This window comes from Mytilus edulis, chromosome 11 (genome assembly GCF_963676685.1).
Source record: "Mytilus edulis chromosome 11, xbMytEdul2.2, whole genome shotgun sequence".
Lineage (NCBI taxonomy): Eukaryota > Metazoa > Mollusca > Bivalvia > Mytilida > Mytilidae > Mytilus > Mytilus edulis.
The window spans coordinates 78,801,315-78,811,935 of record NC_092354.1 but is presented as its reverse complement, the minus strand read 5'-3'; the positions used below and the strand labels follow the sequence as shown (position 1 = coordinate 78,811,935).

General features: G+C 32.8%; 2 protein-coding genes across 2 annotated transcripts; one reads left to right on the top strand and one right to left on the bottom strand.

Moving 5' to 3' along the window:
* Positions 1-786: 786 nt before the first annotated feature.
* LOC139494617 (angiopoietin-related protein 7-like) lies at positions 787-8,177 on the bottom strand. Its single transcript, XM_071282775.1, has 5 exons — positions 8,156-8,177; positions 7,661-7,800; positions 6,610-6,706; positions 4,101-4,265; positions 787-1,034 (listed from the first exon to the last, which is right to left on the bottom strand). The coding sequence occupies exons 1-5, from the start codon at positions 8,175-8,177 to the stop codon at positions 787-789; spliced, it is 672 nt and encodes a 223-aa protein (XP_071138876.1).
* Positions 8,178-8,563: 386 nt separating this feature from the next.
* Positions 8,564-10,332, top strand: LOC139494616 (zinc finger protein 862-like). The gene is made up of 2 exons (XM_071282774.1): positions 8,564-8,913; positions 9,351-10,332. The coding sequence occupies exons 1-2, from the start codon at positions 8,564-8,566 to the stop codon at positions 10,330-10,332; spliced, it is 1,332 nt and encodes a 443-aa protein (XP_071138875.1).
* Positions 10,333-10,621: the final 289 nt, after the last annotated feature.

The window sequence follows — 10,621 nt, the reverse complement described above, 5'->3', positions numbered from 1 at the left end:
AACCTACCAAATTCATGAAAAATTTATAATCCACGTTTAACAAATACATCGATAGTATATTAGAATAGCAAAACATCCTGCTAGATCAAAACGTTTTGGCTTTGCAGGAAACAATAGGCTGAAAATAAGACAGGTCACAAGTAACAAAATAACATTGGCTCATTATCATTTTGTTCCTTTCAGAAATATTATCTAACTAACAGCATTTTTTAGACATTGAAAGTAAACAACTTATAGCAGAATGCATCCTTACAATAAAAAAAACACGTTTTCTATTTTGTACAGTTTCAATATCTTCGGATTTTCATTAAAAAAATTTAGACACGACTTCTGTTTGTAGCAAACTGAACCAGTAACTGAAATACCATCCTTCAATACCGGGACGCCAGCTTCTATTCGGATTAGCCAATGATGAGTTACACCCATGAAACCAAAAGCCAGCAAATCTGTCACGGGAACAAATTAACCATAACAGAAATCGTATTAGCTTCTGTGGTTTTCAACATGTTAGAAACTTACTTTGGTATGATTGTTATATCTTCTCTTAAGTGGACATAACATCGTATAGCCCTTATACAAAGGCTATTGAATTATATCAAGTGACACTCCAGCGATACAGTCGTCCTGGCTCTGTGTTTATTCGACATATCACAACTGTATATGTTTTACAATTGTTTTATAAAACATACAGATATTCTTTATTTAAGCTACAATGTATACAACACTAAATGGATCCATAATCCACAATATATAGAAACACACACGTTCTCTATTTTTTCTATATCATCATTTTCGTCGGATTTTCATTGAAATTTTAGCCAAGCCAACTGTCTTATGCCATGGAACCCAGTGAATAGATTCCCAGGAATCTATACCTGGAATGAAGCGTCCATTCGGATTAGCCCAGGTACACCTATCAAACCAAAAGCCAGCATATCTTTCAAGGGAACAAACTCCTCCTACATAAAATCCTACAGTAGAATCTTGATCTTTTGTGTGAAATATCTGGTTGTTATTATAATACATAGCATCTCCTGAAATTAAAAATATAATCTGATTACATAGTAACAAAAATTGTATATGAGCGTCTGGCAGGTATCCTTCATGTTTGCATATTTTAAATATGTAAGTAACTTTTACATGTGTTGACCATTATACTTTATTCTTTTTATGTTTTTTTTAATAACCAATTGTCTCTGTTTATTCTATCAGATTGTTACATGGCATTTTTCATACCGCATGTATTATCAGCCCTAGGTTCAATCTCAGCCCAAGAGCCGCATGGTTCGAGGGCTGATGTTGACCGAGGGCTGATAATACATGCAATATGACAAATGTTATGTTACGATCTTTTTATCATATGCTTCAACAATGGAAAAAAAAACAGATTCATATATTGATCCTTTTACGTGGTTTCCCAATAGAAGTTCAAAGAGCGAAACGTTCATGGACGTCGGACCTCAAACTTAGTACATTTGATATGAAATCCTTCTAGCATATGCCTCAACAGAGAAGAACAATGAACACTAGTACTGTTTGGAAAAGTCTACTTTTTAAAAGTAACTTTCTAAATTATGTTTGATAATTTTAAAAATGCATTTATTTCATAACTTGTTTGTTTGTTTGCTTTTTTGTTTTATTATTTTTATTTTACACAATTTACATTCCAGTATTCAAATAACTGTTTTGTACACTACTTTGTAATGTTTTTCACTGAAAACGTAGAATTGAGGTGTATTTTCCGTAATTTGCCGAGTGTCACCCAAATGCCATGCGATAACGTTACGGAAAGGCATGTGATAACAATCGAAGCATGTGATAAACTTTTCATATCAGCCCGCTAAGCACCAATTCGAAAAATATGTAATTTACGTTAATTTAATGCTATTATCATACAGTAAAAATCATATGTTATTTATCCTAAGTATATGATAATTTGTATTATTCCCCAATATTCTGTACTCTTTATATTTTAGAACCCAAAGTTTCCCTTTTTTCATAAATAAACTCATCATAGATACCCGGATTGAAATTTTAATTTACGCGTGACGCGCGTCTCGTCTACAAACGACTCACCAGTGACGCTCGATTCAAATTATTAAAAAGTTCAGATAAAGTACAAATTTGAAGAGCAATGAGGACAAAAAGTTCCTCAAGGTTTTACCAAATACAGCTAAGGTAATCTATTCCTGAGGTAGAAAAGCCTTATTATTTCAAAAATTCTAAATTTTGTTAACAGTTAATTTATAATTATGAACATATCATTGATAACTCAAGTCATTTGTTTGCTCTATGTTTAATTCTTTGGCGAACTTTTTGGCACTATATATTCATTATTCTGTGTTTTGTAAACCAATGCGAAAACAGTATTATTGCCCAAATAAAATAAAAATGAATACAAAAAGATAAAGATAATTTCCCTAAATATGTTCGTTTGCTTTGTTTTTATTTCTATTTTTTTGTCAGATACTTGGAGTCATATTTGGAGTCATTAAACTATTTTGCGCCTATTTTCTGGAGGATAGAAATAAGTAAGTCCATCTGAATGTGCTGAATATAAATACAGTCATTTCTTGTCACATTTGAGCTGTTGGGTGCGATGCCTCTTGCATAGAAAAGGTCACGCTTTCAGAAGGTATAAGAGATACTAAGGAACAACTCGTTAAGGCATCACGATCATATTTCCTCTCTCTCTTTAAGGGATTATGTAATTGAACTTATTTAAAACTTATTTGCTATTTGCTCAAATCGGCAAATTTTGAGACAGCTTTGCAATGTAATGGTTACACTGGTTTATTGTATTATTCAAAATATTTAAACAAATATCATTTCTGTTTGTTTTTTAGAATCATTTTTTTCAAATGAACCATTTAAGGGGAGATAACTCTTTTAGCAAAAGATTATACTGGACTAATAGGGATTTTTTTTTTATTTTTCTAGTAGCAAGAAACAAGTTCGGTGACCCCATTTTTTCTTTTTATTTTCTTAAAACATATAGTAAAACCTGTCTTCTCACAATTCATTTCAAAATTCTCTCTCAAAGAATTTTTTTATGCACACAAATGTGTATTTGCATGAACAATCTAACCAAATTTAGGCAATTTTCAGCGACTAAAAGCTTGAAAAATAGCACGGTGACCTATATTTTCCATTATATTTTTGAAAAAAGCATAGAAAAATCTTCATTTTGGCAAATTTAAAAAAAATTCTGTCTCAAAAAGTCTTTACTTATGATCTACCTTAAATCACAACAATACTGAACTCTGCATGAAATTCAAAACGGAAATCCCATAATCAAATTGCAAAATCAAAGACTCAAACACATTAACGAATGGACAACAACTGTCAACTCCCGACGTGCTAAAGGCATTTTCTAGAGTAGCTATAGCTAGCTTAACCTCACTCTAAAAAACAAAAAATAGAAGTACAGCAGTCAACATTGCGCTTTTATCTTACTCACTATACAAAAATAGCTATGCAAACATTTACCATGGTCAATAACACAATGACGAGATGTATAACTACAGAGCCATGTCATTGTAACAAAGAAACACAAACATTAACTCTTCATTTCCGGAGACAGTCAAAATATTAAGATCTCCATTTCGGAAACCCCAATAACAAGACACATCTATTGTAGTATTTTTTTCTCATCTTCAACATCAATTAACGGTTTTCTCCAAGACGTTAAGCAAACAATGGTCAATTATTTCTTTATATTTTGAGTTATCATTCTATTTCCATATTCAATTGCTTGTAAACCCCATTTAGATCATTTTTTTAATTATAACATATGCATTGAAACATGCCATTAATCTTTTATAACAGTCTTTAAAAAAAAAAGTTAAACAGTGCATGTTAATTAAGAAATTATTGGGTGTTTTTTTTATTAATGTGAATAATGGGACTTGGTTATCATCGGCATTATAAGAACTATAAAAATGATATAGCATAATGGTGTATGATACATGTATCTCAATGCTATTTTTAGAAATCGTTACAATTAATCTTACTTCTTCGTCTTGTTTTCTTGTCTTGTTTTGAAAAAAATGCAATATCCGAATTTACTGTACTTTAACTCCCTGTTTCCTCATACTTACCAGCATTGCCTTGGTACTCTCCAATAATCAGTCTGTATTTGTCTGCCTCGTCAGATACTCTGAAGATGTTGTACTCAGCATATCTCGTGTTACCCAAGTTATCTGTTAGGTCTACACGTAGCATGTACTTATTCGAATAAGTAAGCGTGTGGAGGTTATCATTGCCTGGCGAATAAAAAGAATCTTGTTTTAGCTTTTCAGTAAATATGAAGGAAAATTAACCTATAAACAATTATTATGCAATAGTCTTTGCAAACTTATCGACATTATAATATAGCTTATGGATTTACTGTGCATTTGATCCTCCAACGTTTATTAACTATTTGATGAAACATGATTTTTTTAAAGTTCCGCCCACACGTAATACTCATTTACAACCAATTTAAAAATAAAGTTTTATCCCATCTAATAATAAGTCTTTTCTTTGTTTTTTGTTTTTTTTTTTTATAAAACAAACCGCCAACAAAAATGGGTTACATAGTTTTCTGACCTGCCTGGATTAACAATCAATATGAGACTAAAAAAGGCAACAATAGTATACCGCTGTTCGAAATTCATCAATCAATTAAGAAAAAAAACCAAATCCGGTTTACAAACTAAAACTGAGGAAAACGCATCAAATATAAGAGAACTACGACATAACAGAAACACAACATTAAAGTGCAACACAACAGAAACGAACTATATTATAATAATGGCCATTTTAAGAAAAAATGGTTGGTTGAACCTGGTTTTGTGGCAAGCCAAACCTCCTGCTTTAATGACAATGTTAATTATAACATTAAAATAACAACATTACATGACAAGACTACAATACAAATAAATGGGAGAAAATATAGAAATAATAGTCAACAAAAGGTACCAAGTTAAAAATTTAATACGTCAGACGTGCGTCCCGTCCACACGAGACGAATCAGTGACGCTCTGATGAAAAAGATTGAAAGCCAAAACAAGAACAAAGTTGAAGATCAATGAGGACCAAAAAAGGGAGACGAAAGATACCAGAAGGACAGTCAAACTCATAAATTGAAAATAAACTGACAACGCCATGGCTAAAAATGAGAGAAGTCAAACAGACAAACAATAAAACACACGACACATCATAGAAAACTAAAGAACAAGAATCACGAACCTCACCAAGAATTAGGGGTGATTTCAGGTGCTCCGGAAGGGTAAGCAGATCCTGCTGAACATGTGGCACCCTTCGTGTTGCTTATGTTATAACAAACCGGTAACCGGTAATTCGGTAGGTCACATTCATGAAAGGGAAGGGGATTGGAAAAAATCTTAAAGGTTGTGACCAATACGGCCAGGGTTATCCGCCTGGGACAAGAACATCCTTATTATCTAGAAACAAATCATACGTTTGCAAACAGTATAAAATGACAATATTATAGATATACATGATAAAACTGAAGTGGTGACTAACTACAGAATAAAAACGGATACATTACATAAAATAACCTAAATACACGCACATAAAAATACACAGCTGAGTTAGCCAAAGTCAGTGCAACACACTAAGTATAAATATATAATTAATTTTAAAATGTTGATTATACGGTCAATAAGAACGATTGTTTGTTAATCAATACATAGATTTTTTGGTTTTGATTCACTTATATAAAATTATATTTAGAGGCTCGATATAAAAAATAGATTCTACCACTGTGTGATACGATATTATTTGAAGGGTACCACATGTGGAGCAGGATCTGCTTACACTTTGAGAAGAATAAGATCACCTTCCGTTTTTGGTTGAATGGTGTGGCCTTTGGGTAGTGTTTTATGCAATGTTTTTCCATGATATTGTTTGGTTTCTTAGTTTAGATTATTCGTTAAATATCTGCCTCCATTTTTTTAAAGTAAATAAATGGTGTTATTTCTTATGCAGCAAAAATACTGCAATGTGATTGGTTAATTACACCGGTGTAAATAATACTCAACCCTTGTACATTCCGGAATAAATAAAATTTCCCCAAAAAATTTCAAAAAAATAAAATGTCAAAAAATAAATGATAATAGAATGTGAAAAAAAATTCCGGAAAACTCAAAAGAACACAAGAATTTTCTGAATTTTTCCAAAAGGAAGAAAAAAGTACTTGACTGCGCAGCAACATCGACGTTTAAAAATGTTACGCTGGAAATTTTTCGTTACCTTTTTTTAATTTTACATCCTGATTTCAAAATGAGTAAAGGAATTGTTCATAAGAAATAAATACGTTATCTTGGTGTAATCAGGGGTGTAGGGAATTTTACACCGTTGTTGAAAATTCTGTTAACCCCTGATTACACCAAGATAACTCATATTATATTTTGAAATGGTCTTAATTTTAAAGATAGTCTGTACTAGGACAGTAACAAGATATGCACCAATCACAAGAAAACTTATAGTTACTCAAAGTTAGTTCTCAGAGTTAACTTGCTTTATCCAGCAATTAAAAAATGGTCGCCATTATATAGCTTAGTTCAGAGTTGCATTTAACCCCAACTAGAATATACACTTTACCTAACCAAAATTCTCCTGATAAGCTTCCAAATCCTTCTTTATACTGATTCCATGTCTCGTAAAAGTTAACGGAACCGTCATATCGATTCTGAATTACCTACAAATATGGATAAAAATACAATTAACTTATTATTTCTATGACATTTTTTTTAGCAACGACAATACATTATAACAGTGTTCCTGTGAGGATTTGAAAAAGAAATATATATCGTCTAAAATTCATTATAGAAACAGACTTTGCATTGTTTCACATTTGTCATTTCGGAGCCTTTTATAGCTAAATATGCGGTATGGGCTTTGTTCCTTGTTGAAGCAGTACGATGACCTATAGTTGTGAACTTTTGAGTCATTTGGTTCATTGTGGAGAGGTGTCGCATATGCAATCATACCACATCTTCTTGTTTTATATTTACAGTCATATCTCGTTCAATATGATATTTCCCCGCTCTTGAAAGCAGAATTTGTCAGCAAGCCTCTCGTTTTAGATTTAGATATTTAACTGTCTTGTGTTATTGTTCTATTATAGTGTTTATATTCTTATCTTTCTTTTTTACTTAATATATACTTTTTTCTATATAAATATAAGGGGACGTAGATATTTATGGATTATCGTTGATCATCTCAACGAGATTGATATTTTCGCTTGAGGCGGTACGGCGAAAGCGAGAAAAGCAATCGAGTTGAGAGGACCAATGATAATCTGTTTATCGCTATTTTACCTATGACGACGTTGTCAATTTCATGTCAATTCCATAGCAAAGTCACGTGCCTCCTTAGTTTCTAGCGATAATTTTCAATCTCAAGCGAGTAAAAGTTGATGTTCATTCGTTTGAAGTGTTTGAGCGATGGATATTGCCATTTGATAAAGGGACTTTCCATTTTGAATTTTCTTCAGAGTTCTGTACTTTTGTGATTTCTATTTTTGATAAACAATGTTCAGATAATAAAAACGAAGACTAATATTTCTTTGCGATAAACAGGAACATCATAATTTAATTCCATTCTCAATTTTAATTTTATTTTATTCAACATTGTTCAAACTTATACTTACTATCCATCCGCTACTACCTCTATCCATATCACAGTATACTAACAAACCATTGCTAACGCCCTCTGGCTGTATAATATAGACACCACTGGGCTTATTGATATTCTTGTAATACGAACAATCTTCGTTGTCCTGAATCGAACCTGAGAAAAAGATTTTGATATATTTAATTTTGATCTTTGACTTTATGACATTAGAACGAGGCTTTAACGCTTGTCCGATTGTCCGCTACCAGAGGTAAAAAGGGGCGGACAAGTAAAACCCCAGTAGAGCTTGTCCGATGGGACAAGTAAAATAATCTGTAGAAAATAATTTAAATCCCACTCTAATGATCAAACGAAATTCGTTAATCAATAAGGTTTTAAAAATGTTATTTAATTTGACCTGTTATAAGATTACAAAATCAATCGATAATAAATTTAAACTGTTGTCTTGTCATATACTTCGTCATAGAAAAAACACATTCTGTAAACGTAAACCAGTCATCGACACTCTTACTACTGAATCTTCCTCCGATCATTTAGAACAACCGCCAGTGGAGAAACTTTATCAGTTATGCGCTTTAAAGATACGGAACTCAGCTTTGAGATTAAAATAACAATATTGACTGAGACGGACATTTTATAAACAAACCCCTTCGATACAATCATGGACTTAAAAAAATTTGGTTTCACTACATCTGGGAAAAAGAAAAAAACAAAAGACGAAGAAAAGTATAAAGAAAGGAAGAAAGAATACGAGCTTAAAAGACAGAGGACGTATTTACCGAGCTAAGAAGAGGAATTCCTTGGGTTGAAATATGCTGTTCATACGGACGATGATGGGAAGGTTGATGAGTCAAAATCAAAAACTATGATATGCCAAACGTGTAACAACTATCCTGATTTAGCAGATAGAAATTGCTCTATGTTCATAGTAACAAGTGCTTTCAGAAAAGATACATTAATTGCTCACTGGAAAAGCAATTCACACAGGAAATGCAATTCACACAGGAAATGTGAGGAGAAGAAAAAATCAGATGAAATGAAAAAAATTGAGGCAGCCGCATCTGGAAGTTGTAGTTCCTCTCAGTCTGGGCCTCTTTTGTCCTGTGTTAGGAAAATGGAAAAGGAAAAGGAAGACAAAATCAAGAAACTAATCACCACTGCCTACTTTATTTGCAAGCATGAAAAGCCCTTTACAGACTTTCCAAGATTGATTGAGGTTAATGGTCTAGACATGGGAAATTTGTATAGATCTGATAATGCTTGTAGAAGGTAAACTGAATTACTCAATTATTTGAAATTTTAGTAAATATATTGTAATAAGATTTTTATACTGCAAGTTTTACTTTGTATACATGTACTAGTATATTAATCCTCATCCTCATCTTCACAATGTACCAGTTTGCACTACAGCAGCCTTCTGATAATATGCCTGCTTCTACTTGCACTTTTCCTTGCAGCTTTTATTTATGCTTTCAATTCATGCATGTATATGATTTAATTATTTATTTTAGTATGATCATGCTTGCTAAACTAATATACCTTACAATACCCAATATTACTGATCAATCATTAATTGCTGTTATGCTTTAATACAAGTGAATAACTTTAGTCAGAGAATTAGAGAGTTGTCTCATTGGCGATCATACCACATCTCCTTTTTTTATAGATGTGTTTTTTTCACACACTATCATCCCTGATATTTTCAGATTTATCCAGTATATATATGAAGACTTATTCAAAGGTGTGAAGATGCAAATAGAGAATGATTTGCACTTTTATTCAATTCTGATTGATGGAGCTACAGACTCTTCTGTCACAGAAAATGAATTGATTTATCTGAGATTTGTTGAAAACGGAGGGCCAGTTAACCACTACTTTAGTATAAAAGATGTAGAAAAAGCAGATGCCCAGGGGATTCTGAAAGAAATTGAGGGGGCCTTCACTAGGAATGGGATACCCATTTGGAAGGATAAATTGATTGGGTTTGGTTCGGATGGAGCCTCTGTAAATTTAGGATGCCGTTGTGGTATAGCCACTTTGATTAAACGTGATGTTCCACATTTAGTTATAACACACTGTATAGCACACAGGCTTGAGTTGGAAGCAAATAGTGCAATCAAAAACCACAAGCATATGAAAGAAATACAGGATTTACTGCAGTATTTGTATAAGCACTATCAATACTCACCAAAGGCCTTACGAGAGTTAAGGCAGATAGGTGAGGCTTTAGAAGAAAAGGTGTTAAAGCCCACAAAACTTGCTGGTACAAGATGGCTGCCACACATTCACAAGGCCCTTGAAGTCTTGATTAGAGAGTTCAGAGTATTGTTAGCACATTTTGTACATATTCGGGAGTCTAGGTCTGGATCTGCAGAAGTCCAAGGTAGAGCTACCTTTATCAGCAAAAATCTCAAACATTACAAGTTTCTGTACATAGTATTATTTTTCCTTGACATTTTAAAAGTACTCAGTGTTCTTAGTTTAAAATTTCAGCAAGATTACCTGACCCTGTCAGCAATGTTTGATGCAATTTCTACTGCAAATCTGTCTTTGATTGAACTAAAAACTGTAAATGGCAAAGAGTTGACAAATTTTCTTGCTACTTTAGATTCCCAGAACAGTACATATAAAGACATTCAACTTTCAAACGTGAACATTGTAAAGATTTTACAAGACAGAAACAAGTAATAGTTGACTTGATTGTTGCTGCTCTGGACAACAGTTTTGAACCCATGGAGAAAGACCCAGTACTTAAGGCAGCATCACTCATTCTTCCTTTTAGTTAATGGCCACAAGATAGAAATGATCTAGCCACTTATGGGAATGAAGAGATGGCATACCTATTAGAGAATTTCCATGAAATTCTGGAAAGAAATGGATGTAATTTAGATGCAATCATGGACCAAAACGGGGAATGAAAAGATTTTAAGGCATATATGGGGAGACACAAGGCAACAGTGGCTGTTGAGAACTTTTT